A 19442-nucleotide genomic window follows, 5' to 3' on the forward strand; every position below is an offset into this window, starting at 1 on the left:
GTTTGTTTGCAGTCTCACTATTGTCCTGCTTTGGGTGGGAGATGCTTGGCTCAGGTTTTACCTCCTGGCCAAGATGTGATATCTGAGTCTGGCAGTGGCTGGTGCTCCCGAATGCTTGCACTGAACCATGAGTGTGGTTGTTGGTGAAGGATGGGGCTATGGGTGGACCCACTGAGCATTTCCTAGGGCCCACACCAAAGGGAGTGTAAGATTACAGCCAGAAGACACACAGTAGGGTAAGAGAGAGACTTGCGAAGAGAGGAAAAAGCTATTGCATAGATACTATCTTCTGCTATTTTGAACAAGTTGGCCCTGAATTTTTATTTCAGCAGGTTCTGTGGATTATGAAGACCATCAAATATGTATTCCTAGTTCCTTGTAGTCCTACAGAAAGATCAAGAACCTTTGAGCTAGGGAGGAACTGGAGCAAAACAAATTGGGTTTTTCTCTGAAAGGAGGCCATCCCTGTCCACCTGTGTGCTGACTGTAGCCTCGCCCTCACCTAAGACAGGGCCTTTTCCCTCCCGAGCAGTGTAGGACTCTCAAGTCACTGAGTTCAACAAACAGAGCTCTTGGAAAAAGACTGTGCCCTGTGTGAGTTGGCCATGCCCCAAGGGCATCTGCTCCAAACATCACCAGAGAATTAGAGACCGGAGTCCTACAGAGTTATGTCACAAGACACAAGCGTTTTTGTTTGGGCTGTGTGGCATGCAGGGGGCTCCCTTCTGAGTCCTAGCAGAAAAGGCACAAGCCTTGAGCAGCTGCAACCACCTTAGAGGTGCTGGCTGTCCTCCTGACATCCTGGGGTGGGGTTGGGGGCGGCGGAGAGCATGCTTGCTCGAATGCTTGCTTTGTGGCTGTGCTTGCCTGCCCTGGAAGTGGGGAGTTCACCAAATAGGCTTCCTGGGAGCGGAGTTATTCTGGGCTGTGGTCAAGTTGACACTGGTAAATCATGCTGGCTAGAGTGCACTGACCAGGTCTAGTTGGATCCTTGTTTGGATTCTGTCCTTACAAAAATTTAAAACTATGGGCTTCTGGGAATATGACTCAGGGTGTTTGCCTAGCATGTACCAGACTCTGGATTTAGTCCTCAACACCTCCCCCTCCCCCTGCCACACACACACACACACACACACACACACACACACACACACACACACAGAGAGAGAGAGAGAGAGAGAGAGAGAGAGAGAGACAGACAGACAGACAGACAGACAGACAGACAGATACACAAAATGAAATGAAAATCCAGTACTAAATGGTGCAATGATTACCATTGTTCAGTTTTAGTTTGGTTTGGCCTTTGGTCTGTGGGGCCCGTTACAGTATGAAGGTCTGGGTCAGCTGAGTTCCCAGATGCAAGCAAGTAGATCCCCACTGTGTGCCAGGGATGCTGTGAAGAAAGGCGTTACCTCAGTTTAGACTGTAATTCCCAGCTATTCGAAATTGGATGCTCTTCCCACCTCACAGCTCCAGCTGTAACGGGCACAGCTTCTGAGCAGAGGCAGTGGCATCTCCAGTGAAGAGCTGTTCCTGTCAGCTTCAACACCACAGTTAGCATGGAGCCGGTGGCTTCTCGGAGCCAGTTAGGACAGGAGAGAGAAGTGGACTGACCCTGTAGAGTGAGCAGGCGCTGCAGGCCTTTTCCTCTGGCTTTCTGCTTTCCCTTTTGGTCGGACCAGGATTTGCCTAAGTTCCTGCCAGAGGGGAACTGGAGGGGTGGGGGAGAACAGAGATGGCTTAGTCAGTAAAATGCTTGCCACATGAGTATGTAGGACCTGAGTTCAGAGTCCCACGTAAAAAGCCAGGTATGACTGTAATCCAGCACTAGGGCTGTAGAGATAGAAAGAACCCTGGAATTTAGTGTCCAGGCAGCCTTCTCAGGTTTGGTGGGAGATCCTGTCTCAAAATATAAGGTAGAGCATGAATGTCAGCCTCTGGCCTGAGTGCACAATACACAGACACACATACATGTGCTCACACATGTACACACACACACACACACACACCAAACCCTGGAAGGCTTTTCTCTGTCTTCCTCTCCCCTTTTATTACCCTTCCACCCTGTCTTTGGAACTTAATCTTTGTATGAATGGTCTCCAGCTTGTCAGGGAGCCTGTGAAGACACGGCAGCCACACACCCGGTCCTGGTACTCGCTCTTGACAGCTGAACTTGTTGCTCCCCCTGCCCCCCTAAGCTAGCAATGGTTGCAGACATCCTGGTTCAGCATGGAGCTTTCTGTGCTAGACACAGGCTCCCTGAATTCATAGATGCCTGCCGCCTCCACGTTTGACATTTTGGCATTAAACTGATTTTTGAACTGACTTTCTAATTTTTACTTAACAGTTACAAGGCCAACAACCTCCAAAGTGAAATATATATACATATGTACAACTATGCACACATTTACATGTATGTAAGGATACATGGATGGATGGATAGATGGATGCATGTATGTATCATACTTTGGGGAAGCAAGCCAGCAGCCAGCAAAGTATGTGTTAGGTCTCATACCCAGGACACATGGATAACTTCGGTGCCCATTAACATATCAAAGTAGATGCTGGCCACCCAGGTTCTCCCAGCATCCCTCAGTCCCTACCTGTTACAGGGAGTGGCTGGCATACCCTGATCTCTATGCTGAAGTCTTCAGCCCAGGGGCTGGGATGCCCTTCCTCCAGCTGTTTTCCCATATAACCTGGCCTGCATGGCATGCTTTCTTGACTCCTAACCCATGGCTTTCGTCTCTCTCTCCTTCCCCATGATTCTTCTCTGCCCTTAGCCAGAGCCAGGGAACCCCAAGTCCCACGTCTCTCAGTTCTGCCCAGGTATAGGCTGTAGACAGCTTTATTCAATAATCAGAAATAACTTGGGGGTGTAAGGTTACATAAGGTCACTTGGATCTATGTGAGGCCTCTCTTGTCTCAGGAGCAACTGAGCCTTGGGGGCCCACACTTAGTATTACAATACACAGCAACAGAGCAGACCTCAGCAATGTATTCTTTCCCACAACAAATACACCTAGAAATTGTCATCCATACATTTTACAGTATACAGCTATAGAACCAAGAATGAGCCACAGAACTACATCATATTTACAGAGGAGAGATGACCCAGCATCCTGGCCAGGCTGGAGTGACCTGCGCTCTGTGTGGGACTACTGGCAAACATTTGTATCTATTTTAAATAAGATAAAACACATATGGCATATATCCTTTGAAAGCAACCTGTACTTTGTTTTTATTTGATTTTTTGTAATTATATATAATATGTATATATTTTATCATATTTTTGTTTAATTATTTAGCTATTAGTCTTGTCCCTCCCAATACCATGAACTGAACGTCAGACTTTGTTCACGTCCGTCCAGGGCTCTACTACTGAGCTACATCCCCAAACCCCAACACCACTCCCTAATTTTTTGCTTTTTTTTCTTGCTTTTGTTGAGACAAAATCTTGCTATGTGGCCCAAGCTGTCCTTGAAGTTGCCCTCCTAAGCCTCTGAGTCTTAAAACTACAAAATTGAATGACATATTGAAGTTTCAAATAACATATTGGATAACATAAAGTGTTTCATGTCAAACTAAGTGCTCGAGTTACTTTGCTCTTCTGACAAAATGCCCGGCAACTCAAGGAAAGGTGGGTTAATTTTGGCTCACAGTTGGAGGCTTCAGGCCATCATGGTGGGATGACCTAGTAGCAAGAACACCTAGTCTGGGAGGGGAGACAGACACAGAGAGACAGACAGACATGGAAACAGGCAGACACACACAGAGAGAGACAAAGAAAGACAGAGACAGAAAGAGAAAGAGACAGACAGAGACAAACAGATGAAGATAGAACAGAGGCAGAGAGAGACAAAAAGAGAGATACAGAGAGAGACAGAGGCAGATAAAGATGGAGACAGAGAAACAGAGACAGAAAGGGAAACAGAGAGCTTGGTCCTAGTCCACAGGATGTCGCCACCCGGCATTGCCATCCACATTTAGAGTGGGTTTTCTCTCCTCAGTGAACATGTCTAGAAACTTCTGTATAGACATGCTCATGGTTCGTCTCCTAGAGGATTCTAGATTCTGTCAAGTTGATAGTCTGTAGGAAGTGTCCCTGTAAGTTTGGAAAACTTCGGGAAATCTCTGTAAAGTCCCCTAATCTGGACCCTAGAACCTTCACAGCACAGTCCTGTCCAGGAAGCAGTGAACTGCTTGGGAACTTAGTATTGGGGATAGGAGACTAAAACTCACAGCTCAGTGTGCCTTTCAAGCTTCCCACTCTGGGCCCCTGGCTGTGGGGGAGGGGAGAGGAGGGCGGAACACCTTTGCCTGGCAGCTGTTGAGCCTTCAGCTTTCACGTCTACAGATACAGGGAACCAGTCAGGAAGGGAGAAAGGGAAGTGATCTGGCTGGAATCAATCACTCTCCTGTAAGTCAAAGGGCATGAGAGGGAGAAGACTGCAGTGTTACCGCAAGGGTGCTTCTTCCTGCCGCCCAAGGTAAAGCTGTGGCCTCCGGCTGGGGAGATAACTGAGTGGGTGAAGTGCTTGCCACACAAATGGGAATCCCCAGAACCACAGAGACCTGGAGCTGGGGCAGTAATCCTAGCATGTCCCCCAGGAGGACGGGAGGTGAAGACAAAGGCTAGCCTGGAATAAAATCAAACACATACAAGTCGAGGGCCAACACCGGGGGCTATCCTCTGACCTCTCCTCTGACATGCATTCATACTCACCCCACATTCACCCCGCACACACCCCCATACCCCCCACACCTACACACACCCACACACTGTACAATTACATACAGGCATATGTGCACACAAGCAGAAATACACTAAGACAGAGAGACACAGACACACACACACAAGCACACACAGAGAGAGAAGCAGAGAGAGAAAGAGACAGAGAGAACATACCCCACTCCTGATGCTTCATGTTGAGGGGCCATGGCCACAGATGTGGAGGCCGACTCTCTTTGCCAGAAATTTCTTGGTTGACTTCCTCTCTCCCTGGCTCCAGCCAGTAAGTCCAGCTGTGTATCTTAATTTGAACTCTCCTGTAAGGAAAGAGCCGAGAAATCTTCCAGGAAACTGTTTCTCCTTAGCTGGAGCCAGAAATAAACCCAAACTGATCCCAAGCTAGAAGTGTGAGGCAGACTCACACCACAGTGGTCCTCTGCCCAGAGCCAGCAGAGACAGCCAAGTTCTCATCTGAAAAGTTTTCCACGACAGTTATGAGCTCTGTCTGTTTCATCAATGCTTAGTCTTATTAAAGAGCTAAGCATCTTGTGAACCTTGATTCATAGGTTTATTATGTAAAGTAGCTATCTATAGAAAAAATGTGGAATTCCATTTTCAAAGTCAGGACTTCTCAAAGGCAGTCCAGAACTCCTGGAGGTGCAGCTGTTTCTGTGAGATGGTGATGAACGCTCACTCTTGTATGATGGCCACCCCATCAGTATTGGGGTGTGTGACAGAAACCCTCACCTAAGAGGAAGAAGAAGCCACAGTGGGCAGGAAACAGCTGGTGCACTCCACAAAAGAGGGGGCAGTGGGTGTGTCTTCTCCCGTATACCCATAGTTTCTCCCTGAGATTCCTTTGGCCCAGGATAGATAGCTTATGTTTCATTTTAGATGTGTGTGCATGTATATGCACGCAGTGTGGAGATCAGGGACAACCTCAAGTGTCGTTCGTCAGAAATCATCCACCTGTTTGTTGAAATAGGAGCTCACCAGCTAGGTGGGCTCACAGGCCAGTGAGCCCAGAGGGTCTGCTTGTCTTGTTCTCCCCAGTAATGGGTTTACAAAACTGTTACCACACCTAACTGACCTTTATAGGTGTGCTCTGAGTACTGAACTCAGGCCCTGGGCTTGCAAGGCAAGCACTTGAGCATCAGCACCATCTGTCCAGCCCCTCCCTGCTGAAACTGGAAGCAGAGAAATGTGGTCAGATGTTGGATAGCTTTAGAAATGGCAGTGATAGATCAGATATAATGTAGAACGTGAGAAAGAGAGCAGTCATCGTGACCCCAAGTGTTTGAGATCATTGGAAAGATGAATGATCTATCTTTGACATGGAGAAAGCTGGAGCTGGAGCCATTTAGGAAGGAGACATTGACATTAGTACGCATAAATTAAGTTTTAAGTGATCTTTAAAATAAAGACGTTCACCTAAACTTGAGATCATTATTATTACTGTAAATCATCTGTGAGGTGATGAGACAGTAAAGTGAATGTATAAATGCACAGAAATGAGTCCCTGGGCCGTGGCTGAGTCCTGGGGCACAGGGAGCGTGAGGAGAAGAGCCAGCCATGAGGAAAGCTAGGACACGGTCCACTCAGAGGAAGGCAGGGCTGGACCGTGTATTGGCACCATGAGAGGGGAGCTTCCCCAACAGGGGAGGTTATGAAGCGAGCAGGCAAGTCGGGCCTCTGGCCTTGGAGGAAGTTGTGGGTATTTAAAACAAAACCGGTTCCCCCAAACTTGTGGAAGTGAAAACCGATGGGTTTGAGAGATGGCAATGCTTTCTGGGAATTTCCCATGAAAAGGTGCAAAGAAACTGGGTAATAGATGGTGAGAGGCGAATCAGGAGGATTTTTATAAAACAGGGGAGGCTGTGCTGTTGTGAGCCTTCCAGGGAAGGGGGAAATGAAGACAGAACAGAATGGAGGGAAAATTCCTGGAGCCTCAGCTCTAAGTCCTTTTATATGTTCCCAGTTCTATACCTTGTCGTCCCCACTTCATAACTTACCATGATTGGCATTTGATCAATTCCATTTGTCTCAGTTAGGGTTTCCATTGCTATAAAGAGACACAATGACCAAGGCTACTCTTATAAGAACAACATTTAATTGGGGCTGGCTTACAGTTTCAGAGGTTCAGTCCATTATCATCATGGTGGGTAGCATGGCAGCATGAGGGAGGCCATGATGCTGGAGAAGGAGCTGAGAGTTCTACATCTTGATCTGAAGGCAGGAAGGAGGAGGGTCTCTCTCTTCTGCCCTGGGTGGAGCTTAAGCATAGAACCTCAAAGCCTACCCTCACAGTGACACACTTCCTCAACAAGGCCACACCCCCTAATAGTGCCACTTCCCATGGGCCAAGCATATTCAAACCACCACAGCATCAATCTTTTCCATCAGTATTGAAAGAGTTTCTTCCTGTGAACAGTTGTATACTACTCCATTGGATGGGATGTCAGAATTATAAATGGCCCCATGTCACAGAAAGCTAAGTTTCCTGCAGTTTCTATGACAGTAAATAACATTTCTCTGAATAAAATCATGTATGCCTCATCTCCTATGCATCAGCCATAACTTCCTTGCTTAGTTCTCGTGGCTGTGTTAGACTGAAATTACCACAATACAGGATATTAATGAAGGTAAATACCAGGGTAGGGCATTGGGGCATTTCTTCAGGTTATTCACTGGTTTTCAGGAGGGAAACCCCAAAGCCTTTTTTGTTAAGAACCTTGCTAGAGATCTTCCTTCCTCCCTGCTTCAGGGGTTTCGTGTCCTGACTTCCTCCTCCCCTTCCTCACGGGAGTCTCGAAGTGAAAGACTCACTGTGCGTCCTTTGAATGCTGTGGCATCTCTCCCTTGGTGGCAGTCCGTGTTTTGTGATGTTACACCGATCTGCTTCTTTTCTAGATCTTTGGAAACACCAAGTGATGAAAGAAAACTTTTCAGTTGTGAGACCCCAGATAGTTGAGAGATTTGTACAGAGGCTAATGGAGAATTCCCAGGATGATGGACCCGAGGTACGAATTCAAAATGAACGTGTGTGCTTCCCCTTGAACAGAATCCCAGGGAGAAAGGCTACATCTAACACACTCCCTGGTGCTCCCTTATTCTCCCAGAGTAAAATGGTAGGATGGTGGCTTCCAGGGGCCGGGGACAGAGGGGGGAAATCGGTATTCAGTGGGTACGGGTTTCCTTTTGTGAGATGAAAGGGGGTTTGTCCTGTGGCAATGATGCTGCCATTGCTCCATTTTTGATGACAGTTAAAAGAATAAGTTTTATGATATGTATACATATATGTGTACATATGTCCATATATATATACACACATATATATGTATTATGAACTCCTGCTCATGTATATACACACGTACACACATACATACACACACACACACATGAGCATGTGCCCTGATGCCCAGCCTACCGCTGAGGATAAGGGTCTTTGGTTTTAATTTTGAGGCCTCCAACTGGCCATCCTCCTGTTTCCACGTTCCAGCTGCTGTGTCACAGTCATGTGTCACCACACCCAGATAAGGATAACACCTGTAGAAAGAAAATGTAGGATTCAAAGGCAGAGCAAATCTTTATCATGTATATCTGCAACCCAGGAAATGCTTGGAGACGTTGGCAATGCCCAAGTCCGTGCCTGGTACACCACCAACCTCTGCTCATCTGCTGGAACCAAGAGCCCACTCACAACCAACTGCCCCGACCCCGGGCAGCCTGTGTTTGCTTGGCTGTTACTAAGTTGTATGTGGTCTTCCCTGTAGGACAGAATCTTTGCCATAGCTCCGCTGTCCTCAAAGACCCACAGATCAAGGTTCTGACCCTGACAGTGAGCCCTCCCATAACCCTGTCCCAATAGAGCCAGTGCTGCTGTGGGTGGAGCATCTTCAAGGTTCAGCAGGGGCGGTGGGCTGCACACACCCTCCTCAGGTGTGTCCCCACACCAGAACATGCAGACTGGGAAGCAGAGCTTTCCTGAGCCCCTTTCTGGTTTATTCCATGCGCCCTGAGCTGGGCAGTGACACGGGGTCCTCAGCCACCCAGCTCCCCCTAAACAAGCCACCACTGTTCCTTTCTGCTGTCCTGGCCCGTCTCCTTTAAATCCTAGGTCACATGCTCAGCTCACGTGACCTTGGCCTCGATGTTTCTCTTCGATCACTGCCTGGATGTGTGCTGGGCTGGGCAGCCACATCACACTGACGCAGAGAGCTGTCTGTCCCCTGGAGCTCACATGCTGTCCTCAGACACTATACTGTCCCAACCATGTCTTCTTCTTGGTCAGTGTGGTCCATTCTTCGGCCTCTTGATGCTCTGAGCAGTAAAGCATCCTTATTTAAGTCATTAGTAGCTATGAAGTCAGGTCCCAAGTCCCCAAGCTGCCTACACTGGACCTCCCAGGCTGTGCACCTGTCTCAGACGTGGGCCAGGAGCATGTGGTTACTTTGCCGTGCACCTCTGTTCTTCCAGCCCCCTTCTCAGGCACCCTGCTGCAAGCCAGGGATACTGTCTGCTCTGCTTCCTGAGAAACAGGCCAATCTGGCGATCTTTCTTTAAAAACCCACACCGGTGTCTATTCTCCAGTCTCTAGAAAACCAGTCTCCAGCATCACCAGTGTTAATGTTTCCCCTTGAGACAGAGCAGGAGTTTATTGAAAAGAAGATTTTCTAAAAAAAATAGTCCATTTATTTATTTATTTATTTATTTATTATTTATTTATTTATTTATTTATTTATGGGGAGAGGGGCACATGAAGGCAGGCCTGATAGGAGTGTTGTTGGGGCCATATCTTAAAGCCCAAGGAGGAGCTGACAACATGAAGGAAGACTGTCAGGGAACTGAAGGCACAGCAGAGGTGGGTGAGTGAGGGCGAGTGTTGGAGCACAGGTTAGGGCTGGGTTCCGGTGTCCCTGTGTACAACCCTTGGGAGTCAGCCTCAGAGTAAATAGTGCACCAACAGCAGCAGTGTTTTAGAAACCTCCAGGATACTTTGTGCCTGATACTGCACAAACTGTGTTGGTGTGGTGGGTGGCACACGCCTATAAAGCCACGGGACACATAATCAGCCTTGGCACCCGCCAGGCCTCACCCAAGACTGGCAGTCTTGAACAATCTGCACAGAGTAATCTACTGTTCCCCCAGCCAACGCAGTGCAAGCGGCCAGGGAGCCAGTCCTGGGGAAGGTAGTGGTGCTTACTGGGAAAATGTGGGCTGGTGTGCGGGAGTGGGAGGGGTAAACCTGGTCGAGCTAACTCTTTCCACAGGCAGGAGAAACTTTTACAGTGACCCTGAAAGATAGCCGTGCAGTAAGAGACTGTGGGCGTGCCAGCAGGAGTGCCAGGGTCCAGCATCTGCTGTACAAGAGGCTTTGTGTGGTCCAGGAAGGCCAAGGGCAGTGTGTAAAGCAGACCTGAAGCCTTCCTTTCTTACCTGATGGCCACAGCACCCATCACGGGGGCCCATGTCAGACAAGCCCCCCACGCCCCTGTTCACATAAGAGTACCTTTTACTCCACCCCAAGTGTCAGAGTCTCACAGAGCACCTCATTTGAGCTGAGAGCTCCCAGAGTGGGGCTTTCTGCCCAACTGCTGTTGCCTCTGCGCGGAGCATCCTGGGAGAAGGAAGCAGTGAAACTTCTCTGGCTCCCCTGGAGAAGTGCTTAGGGGTAGAGTTCTGGCAACCTCCCACCCCCACTGTGTCATCTAAATTCTCCAGGGGCTTCTTACTCCTGCCGAGGAAAAGCCCTGTCCTGCCAGTGAGGGAGCCCCTGGCAGAGGGCCATGATGATTGCTGTAGAGCTGATGGAAGCCTTGTTGACTTGTGCTCCCTCCAGGAAAAATTGCCTGGCCAGTAAGGGATGAGTCACTAGGGAAGGCTTCCAGCATGGCCTGAGGTGAGGTCATTGGCCACACCCTCTCTAACCACCCTGGCTATGACTTCTCATGGTTCCAGGCTTCAGCAGAGTCAAACCAGAAAGTTCCCTTTGCTATTACTAAGCCTTTTCCAAACAGAGAGAGCTTCAGAATCCCTGGTATTGCTCCAGTAGCTTCCTGGTGCTCACAGGTCAAAGGTTCAGAGGGAGGCAGGGGCCGGATGACCTGCCTTACTCCACCCACCAAGGGGCCTTATCTAAGGGGGGTAGGGGGACCCTGGAGAACGAATCCTAGGACTCTGGTCTTTTGCCTGCCTGTGGCTGGTTCCCTCTCACACAAGCAGAAACTGACCTCAGATTCCAAGGATAAATCTTCATTTCATCCTACCAGGCTGATACGATCAGTGACTTTTTGAATACATAACTTTTAGTATGTATCCTTTATGTGAAATTTATCCTGATTACATGTACAAACTGTGATCATGGGTCACGTCACAACCATCTGTAACTAGCAAAACACACATTCTCGTGAAAATAAGAATAAAACCCAAAGAAGAAAACAGAAGTATGATCCAGGAGAACACACGCTCAGAGTTTTACCACTCATTAGTAATCTCTTATTATTTTAGCACATTTCCTTTTAAACTTTACTAACCGTTTTCCATTCATGGGCTTTATAAAGATTGTCTTGCATGACATTTTTACATTATTTGTTTATTATATGCCATTTTTATATTGATTAATTATTTGTTTTGTGTGTGTGTGTGTGTGTGTGCTCGTACACATGCACCATAGCACATATGTAGAGGCCAGAAGACACCTTGTGGGAGTTGATTCTCTCCTTCTATGGTGTGAATTGTGGGGTCAAGTCTAAGTCACCAGACTTATTGGCAAGCACCTTTTCCCATGGTGCCATATTATAGGCCCCTTCCTTTATGACCTATTCTAAATGGTGGAATTTTTTTGAAGTTGATCATGTATTATAAATATCTTTATATGAGGCTGAAGACATGGCTCAGTGATTAAGAGACCTGGCTTCTCTTTCAAAAGACCTGGGCTTGATTCCCAGAATTCTCATGGTAGCTTACAGCCTCCTACCTACAACTCCAGTTCCAGGTGATCAGCACCTTCTGGCCTTTGTAGGCACCAGGCACATAAGATTATATATATAATATTATATATACATATATATATCAGACGTAATACATAAAATAAATAAACAATAGTATCTTCTGTGTGTGTGTGTGTGTGTGTGTGTGTGTGAATGGAGACATAGATACGTAGAGATAGATATGTGTGCTATCTTTATATTATACACGGTTGTCAGTATTACTCCCTGTAGATGAACCAGGGTTTAACTCATCCCCCTGATAAGCTACGTGAGGCTGATTTTATTTTTTTTCTCCTACCGGGAAGCACATTAAGATGCTTACATTAACATTGCATACAACTTCATTGCCTTTCCATGTCTCCACCGTGACACAATTTCCAGGATAACTTGGAGGGGTTTTCTTTCAATTCATGATTTCAGGGGCTCCCACCAGCTGGCTTGGTTCCTTTTGGGCCTGTGTCACAACAGAAATATGGAGGAAGCACATAGCACAGGGAAGGTGCTCACCTCAAGCCAGCCAGCAAGCAAAGAAACAGAATAAGGAACCTGGGGCAAGATTGACCCCTCCAAGGACACAGCCCCTGAAACCTACTTCCTCCATCTAAGGTCCACATTCTACTTTCCATCACTTTGGAATAATGCCATCAAGTTCAACTTAATCAATGAGGCAATACTCTGATGAAATCTCAACCCTCAAAAGTACATTTATACCCCACCAAAGCCCATAGCTGGGGACCAAGCCTTTAGTGTTTGATCTTTGGGGACCATTTGAGATCCAAAGCACATTATTCCCTAAAGATAAACTCATAGGAGTCTTCCCATGACTTCCTAAGGAAGGCTTAGAACTGTAGATTGTTCTCCTCCTGGGAATTCTGGATCTGCTTCTGAAGCCCTTTCCCCATGCTAGGTCTCTTCCCTCTCCACCATCTTTCCTACTTTCTACGCAATTCACAGAATCCACTGTGGGTTTTCTCTGAAGATCAATTTAGCCATGAAGTCATACCGACAGGACAGTGTCTTGAGCCCTCTATGGACAAGCAGATCAGAGCCAGGGGACCATGACTGCTCCCAAGAACAGCCTGGCTTTTGCAGCAGAAAGCCGATAAGTAGGAAGCTTTCTTGGTTTATCCTGAAATTGTCACAGAAGAAGCTCATGTAAGATGACAGGTTGCATCTTGGGATTGATTCCCCAAGAAAGACCTCAGATTCACATACAGGCCCTGAAGTCTACACAGGGGGTATACACCTGAACTCAGTCAGACGCAATGCTGGCTGGTTTTGATTGCCAACTTGACACAGACTAGAGTCACCTGGGAAGAGAGACCCTCCGGTGATGAATTGCCTTCATTACGTTGGCCTGTGAGCAATACCATCCCTAGGCATGTGATGCTGGCCTATATAAAAATGATAACTAAGAGAGTGCCACCAAGCTCTGGTCCTCTGTGTGTTCTGCTTTCAGTTCCTGCTCAGCATCCTGCCCTGACTTCCTTCAATGCTGGACTGTCATCTAGATGTGGAAACCATGGATTTTCCTTCCTCCAAGAGTTATTTTTGATTGGTGTTTATCACAGCAATGAGCTAGAGCTAGGGCAGACTCATGGGCCTGCCTTTCTCAGACTTGCTCTCAGTTCTCTCCAGAGCCTAAAGCTAAGTTGCTGTGAGGGGGACTCTTTACTGTCCCTTCATGGCTACCTCTTCAAAGAGTGTGCCCAGTCTTCTACAGGAAGCATCAAGGGAAGAGAGCCATGTGCTTTAGAGCAGAGTAAGATGCCCCATGCTTCAGGAAATACCCCTATTTGGCCCACCCACAGCCTAACCCTTTCCCCTCGGACATAGGGAGATGCCAACTCAGAACCCTAGGCTTCCATCTAGGCCAGTGGTTCCAGTAGAACAGAATACTGTTCCTAATACTGGTCCTGTAATACAGTCCCTCGTGTATTGGTGACCCTGCCACACACCACAAAATCATTTTTGTTGTGACTCCATAACTGTATTTTTGCTACTGTTATGAATCATAAATACCTGTGCATTCCGATGGGCTTAGGTAGCCAACTCCCGTTGAAAGGGTTGCAATCCACTGGTTGAGAACCACTGATCTGCATGATCTGCTGATCACATGACTCATCCCTCATGTGACTGTGTTCCTCAGAGTGAGCATAGACCTCACACGTGATATGAATACCCCTGGTGTGGCAGAGACCAAGAGGTAGCCATGTAGGAAGAGGGCCAGGTAGAATTTGGATGGGCAAGGTGAAGTGCACTATTCAGGCATGTTAGGGTCCTGATGCAGGAAGTGGGGATCATACTGTGAACATTGACTGAGGAGCTGCTCTTGCCTTGTCTCCAGACTTCTCCACAGAACTCAGAGTAGTTTCTAGACATAAGTTCAAACCCGGCCAATTCATTTACCTCCTTTGAAAGGTGAACTAAACCCAGCACTTTAATAGTTTATTGCTCTGTCTTATATAACCATTAATGGCTGAGACACACGGTCAGCTTCTGTTTCTTCTCTGGTCTCTGGCTCTGCAAAGGTTCAGAGAAAAGCTAAGAGAGGCATTTCCAGTCAAGGGTTTAGTGTTGAGAAGAAATAAAATGTATCCATGAGCCAAAGCAACATGTTCCTCAAGCCCTTGCTTGATGCGGCTGGCCAGAGGCTGTGGTGGGGCTGCTGAAAGACACACCGTTCCTTTTCAGATCACATTCCGGAGGGAGCACCTTGAAACCTGTCTCCTGTCCCTGGGCTGTGATGTGATGGCCCGAGAACGCAGCAACTTTGAGACCTACTCCATGTGTTATGAGCATGTCCTGCAGCATGCCAGGCAGAAGCTTAGCCAGAAGGAGCAGGTAGGTGCCCAGAGAAGTGTGAAGAAGAAAGCTTGTGGGTCTGAAAGCCCCAGAGTCACCAGGCAAAGAAAATCTGGGTGAGGAGAGATGTTCTTATGCCAAACCTGGGAGGCATTGGTGCCCTCCACATTTCTGTCTATTGGTTTCTTTTCCTGGGCCCTGGCACTCTCGGTTGCTAAGGTGACAGTCCTAGCAGCAATAAAATGTAGGCTTTAGAGGATTATAAAGGATACAAGATGTGACCAATGGGGGTGGGAGGCTTGAATATGCTCGGTCCAGGGAGTGGCACTATTAGGAGATGTGGTCTTAGACTACATGTAGCCTTGTTGGAGGAAGTATGTCATTGTGTGCATGGGCTTTGTCATTGTGCCATGTGCATATGTCATCCTAGCTGTTGTCTGTTTGTCTTTGGAACAAGAACTTTCAGCTCCTTCTCCAGCTCCATGCCTGCTTGGATGCTGCCACGTTTCCCCGCTATGATGATAATGGACTAAACCTCAGAGCCTGTGAACCAGCCTTCAATTAAATGTTGTCCTGTATAAAAATTGCCTCGGTTGTGGTGTCTCTTTACAGCAATGGAATCCCTAAGACGGAAGTTGGTACCAGGAGTAGGGTATTCCTGTAATAGGCCTGACCATGCTTTTGTTTGATGGAATGTGGATTTGGGGACTTTGGATTTGGAAAGCCATTGGATGCTTTAAATGGGATTGAATTTAAAAGTTAAAGGTTCTTTGGAGAGTCAGTTGTGCTGGACAGTATTTTGCTGGGGCAAACACAAGGCAGAGTGTTCTCCTGAAGTGGACACAGGTAAAAGGCTCAGGCAGACTCATGAAGGAACATTTTGCTGAAGCAGACACAGGTGAAAGGATGTTCTCCTAAAGCAAGCACATGGAAGGATGTGTGATGAAGGGTTCTTCGCTAATGACACAGATGCATTGGTCCACCTTCTACTGCATAGTTGAGCTCCATTTGTTGTGACTCCATAGACAGAAACACACCAAAATACTTCTGGTGGTGTGCTGAGACTTCTTACCACTTCTTCAGATTCAGGCTTATTCGCAGAGTGATGTCAGCTGATACAGACTTATGTGAAGTCTTGCTAAGTCAGACTCTCATGCTGACGTAAGACACATGGTAAGGGAACACCTGTGGAAGACACGTGATGTTTGGAGGGAGTATAAATAGGGCTCAGCAGACTGGGAAAAGGGTTTGCTTGTAGAGTTAGCTGTGCAATGATTCTTGATCTTGAGTCTTTGCTGATCTTCCACTCATTGAGAGGCACAGCTGAGAATGTCTCCTGGTGTCCCTGGTGTCCCTGATACCTCCTGCTGACTCATGCCAATTCAGCTGAGGCCTAGCTGTCTCTGTTAGGTATTGCCACTGCTGCTGATTTTATAGCTGTTTGCTATCCTGACTCCACCAAACTTGACGCTGGTGTATTTGTGGAGTATTTGTGGTTGGAGCTGCCACTGCTGCCCTGTAAATGGAAGCTTCTGGTTTTCTGACAATGCAGCTAGAGTTTGCTCCAAACAGGTCCACTTGCTCCATAACCTTTCTTTTCCACTACCTCTGGTGGGTGGTGGGCTAGAGGGGAGGTTAAAGTGTTTAAGAACCATCGTTAAAAGTGGGCATTGAAAAAATTAAAGTTACATGGAACTTGGTGAGCCATCCTAGTAGGAATATGAAAGACAGTGGTGCTGAGGATGATTTGAACTCCAGAGATCATTCTTATGACGTTTTGTGAACAATGGAGCAATTTTTGCCCTTATCTGAAGGATCTGTCTGAGGCTAAGGTGAAGAGACTCACAATAATTGCATTGACAAAGAAAGTCTCAGAAGCACCCAGCATAAACTTTGTCCTCTGTCCTTTGTCCCATGCAGTGTGTTTTGATCAAGCATAGTCAGCTACAAAGAAAAAACACAATTTATGGTTCGACTATTTAAAACAGCACCAAAAAGTGCAACGGAACTAAATCCTGTGGTCAAAGAGATAAACAGATTAAGGGAGTGGTGACCTCAGGGCAAGATCCCACCAGCCAAACTTATTGTTTGTGTTTACAGTTGTACAACGAACAGTTATATATTATGCTAGGCATTACTGCCTGGTTATTGATTTCATTTTGACTTTTAATCTGGAATGAACTACAATGCAGAAATGGAGGGCACACTTATGATCCGGATCTTGAGGCTGGAAGGTAAAGATTTTTGATCCAGATCCTGACATAGGATGACACCAACTTTTGATAGGGATCTTGAGAAATACTGGCCATGAAAAGCTTAGGCCCAAACTTGGTGGTACACACCTTTAATCCCAGGAGACAAAGCAAGCAGATCTCTAAATTCAAGGACAACCTAGAACAGGGCAAATTCTAGGTGAAAAAATGCTGAAGTCCAGGCAAGGTGGCACAAGCCTTTAATCTCAGCACTCAGGAGACAGAGACATGCAGATCTCAGAATTGAAGCTCAGTCTACAGAGCAAGTTCCTAGCTAAGGCAGTGAAGGATTTGGAAAACAGAAAGCTGGTGATGATGTAATAACACTGGGGCCATGTTCCAACTCCAGCCACAGAACTCGGCAGCTTCACCATGTGGCTCTGGCTTTATAGTCAAGAGAAGAGGCTACTTGGACAATTGATACTGGTTAGCCGAAGCTAAGAAATTAGCATTGATTAAGAATCACTGAGGTGAAATGTTCTGGGAAGTGCTTTCTGAGAGCACAAAGAAGCTGTGTTCCAAAGATAGACCTCTCTCTGGCAGCTGGACTTGGTGATCTGTAAAGGTCACCCAGGTGGTACTGGTTTTTAAAGATAACAGGATCATGGAAGCAGCTGAGGCTTGGCACTGTGAGAGGCTATGGAAGGCCTTTGGTGAAGGTGCAGCCTCAGTCACAGTTGATGGCCCAGGACTGAAGGGGTCATGCAAAGGAGTTGAGGCTTGGCACCATGAAGAGAGCCTATGAGAGGCTATTGGTGAAGCTTAGTTTCAGGGGAAGACCCCAGCACATTGGAGATGTCAGTACCATAGGATGGCCACCAAGAACAGTAGTGACAGTGGAGTGGAGTCAATCGGAGCATCAAGTGCTAAAAAGCACAAAGATGGAGAAGTGACCGAAGCTCTTTGGAAGAGCCCAGAAGATCGTGTGTGGATCCTAGACACTGAAACAAGAAGCTGTAAAGTTGATACGTCTTTTAAGAGATGTCAGGGCTGTGGGATACCTGCCAAGGACAGCTGCTAACAGGGAGCAGAGCCAGCCCAAGAGAACAAAGTTTGTTGCTGCAGAATGCCAGATTTGCCAACAGCAGTTAACAAGGATGAAAGGAGTTGGAGGTAGATCAGACATAGAGATGCTGAGTCTGGAGTTTTCCCAGCTGGTTTCTGTCTTGCTTGTTCCAGTATTTCCTCACCATGATGTTTTGGAATGGTAATGTATATCTTATGATGTTGGAGGTATGTGATCTGCTTTTTAATTTTGATTTCTTAAGGGATTACAGGTAAGAGATTGCATGGATCTCAGAAGAGACTTTGAACTTTGGAGTTTGAACAATGTTGAGACTGTGATAGGCTATGAGACTTTTGAAGTTGGACTAAATATACTTCTCATTATGCTATGGCTGGGTATGGCCTCCATAGAATCGTCTGTTTGAACAAACCAGTGGGGACCAGGGAGTAGAGTGTGGTGGTTTGAATACGTTTATCCCAGAGAGTAGCACGATTAGGAGGTGTGGCCTTGTTAGAGGGAGTGTGTCACTGTGGGTGTGGGCTTTGAGACCCTCCTCCTAGCTGCCTGAGGATGTTGTCTTCAAACAAGATGTCAAACTCTCAGCTCCTCCAGTGCCACACCTGCCTGGATGCTGCCATGCTTCCCACCGTGATGATAAAGGACTGAACTTCAGAACCTATAAGCCAGTCTCAATTAAATGTTGTCCCAATATAAGAGTTACTTTGGTCATAGTGTCTGTCAACAACGGAAACTCTAAGATAGACGTTGTTACCAGGAGTAAGACCTGGAGAGCCTTTGGAGAGAAAATCTCTCTCTCTCTCTCTCTCTCTCTCTCTCTCTCTCTCTCTCTCTATATATATATATATATATATATATATATATATATATATATATATATATACACAATGTGTGTGTGTGTGTGTGTTGGTCTGTCTGTCTTCATATCATGGGTCAGTTTTAGTGCTGAGACCTCCTGAGAACTAGGTCATAGTACCAAAAGGATCATATATGTACATACTGTTTCAAAATAGATTATATCTAAAGGTCCACATAATTTTATTTTATACTCAAGGGAAAAATATGAAATTGTCCAAAAACCTAAATGAAGCATTAAAATATTAATCAGGGAGTCCTGGACTTGCCCACAGTTGATGACTCCCCCATAGTTGAACTCTGTATTGTTGTAGAAGCCTGGAAATTACACTGTGGGGTTGTTAATTTGTGTGTACGCATGCGCACATGTTGATGTGGGTGTCAGTTCTCAGAAGTGGGATATTGTCTCTCAGTAGAACCTGGAGCTTCTGGTTCATCTTGGCTCTCTGAGCAGCAGCCTCAGGATTACGAGCATGTCCCACCTGGCTTGCAGTTATCTTTGGATGTGTGGTTAGAAACCCCAAAGTTTAACTGCCCAGAGTGCTGCAGCCTTGTAACCCAGGAGTTGGGAGCCAGAGGCAGGAAGATGAGAAGGTTCGGTTCACCCTCAGCCATATATTAAGTTCAAGGCCAGTCTGGAGTACATGAGAAAGGAGGGAAGGAGGCAGGGAAGGAGGGAAGGAAAGAGGGAGGGAGGGAGGGAGAGACGGAGGGAGGGAGAGAGGGAGGGAGAGAGGGAGGGAGGGAGAGAGGGAGGGAGAGAGGGAGGGAGGGAGGGAGGGAGG

The 19442-nt window shown here is 46.9% G+C and overlaps 1 protein-coding gene across 1 annotated transcript in view; it reads left to right on the forward strand.

Moving 5' to 3' along the window:
• The window catches only part of LOC308437146 (uncharacterized protein), a gene marked incomplete at its 5' end in the record, with an annotated part of 152625 nt that overhangs the window by 115067 nt on the left and 18116 nt on the right, over positions 1–19442 (forward strand). Inside the window, 2 exons of the mRNA XM_080938202.1 lie at positions 7643–7752; positions 14416–14565. Coding sequence (XP_080794328.1) covers positions 7643–7752; positions 14416–14565 — 260 coding nt within the window. The remainder of the gene's footprint in view (positions 1–7642; positions 7753–14415; positions 14566–19442) is intronic.

The sequence above is a fragment of the Micromys minutus genome, assembly GCF_963924665.1.
Source record: "Micromys minutus genome assembly, chromosome: 25".
NCBI classification, from domain to species: Eukaryota; Metazoa; Chordata; class Mammalia; order Rodentia; family Muridae; genus Micromys; species Micromys minutus.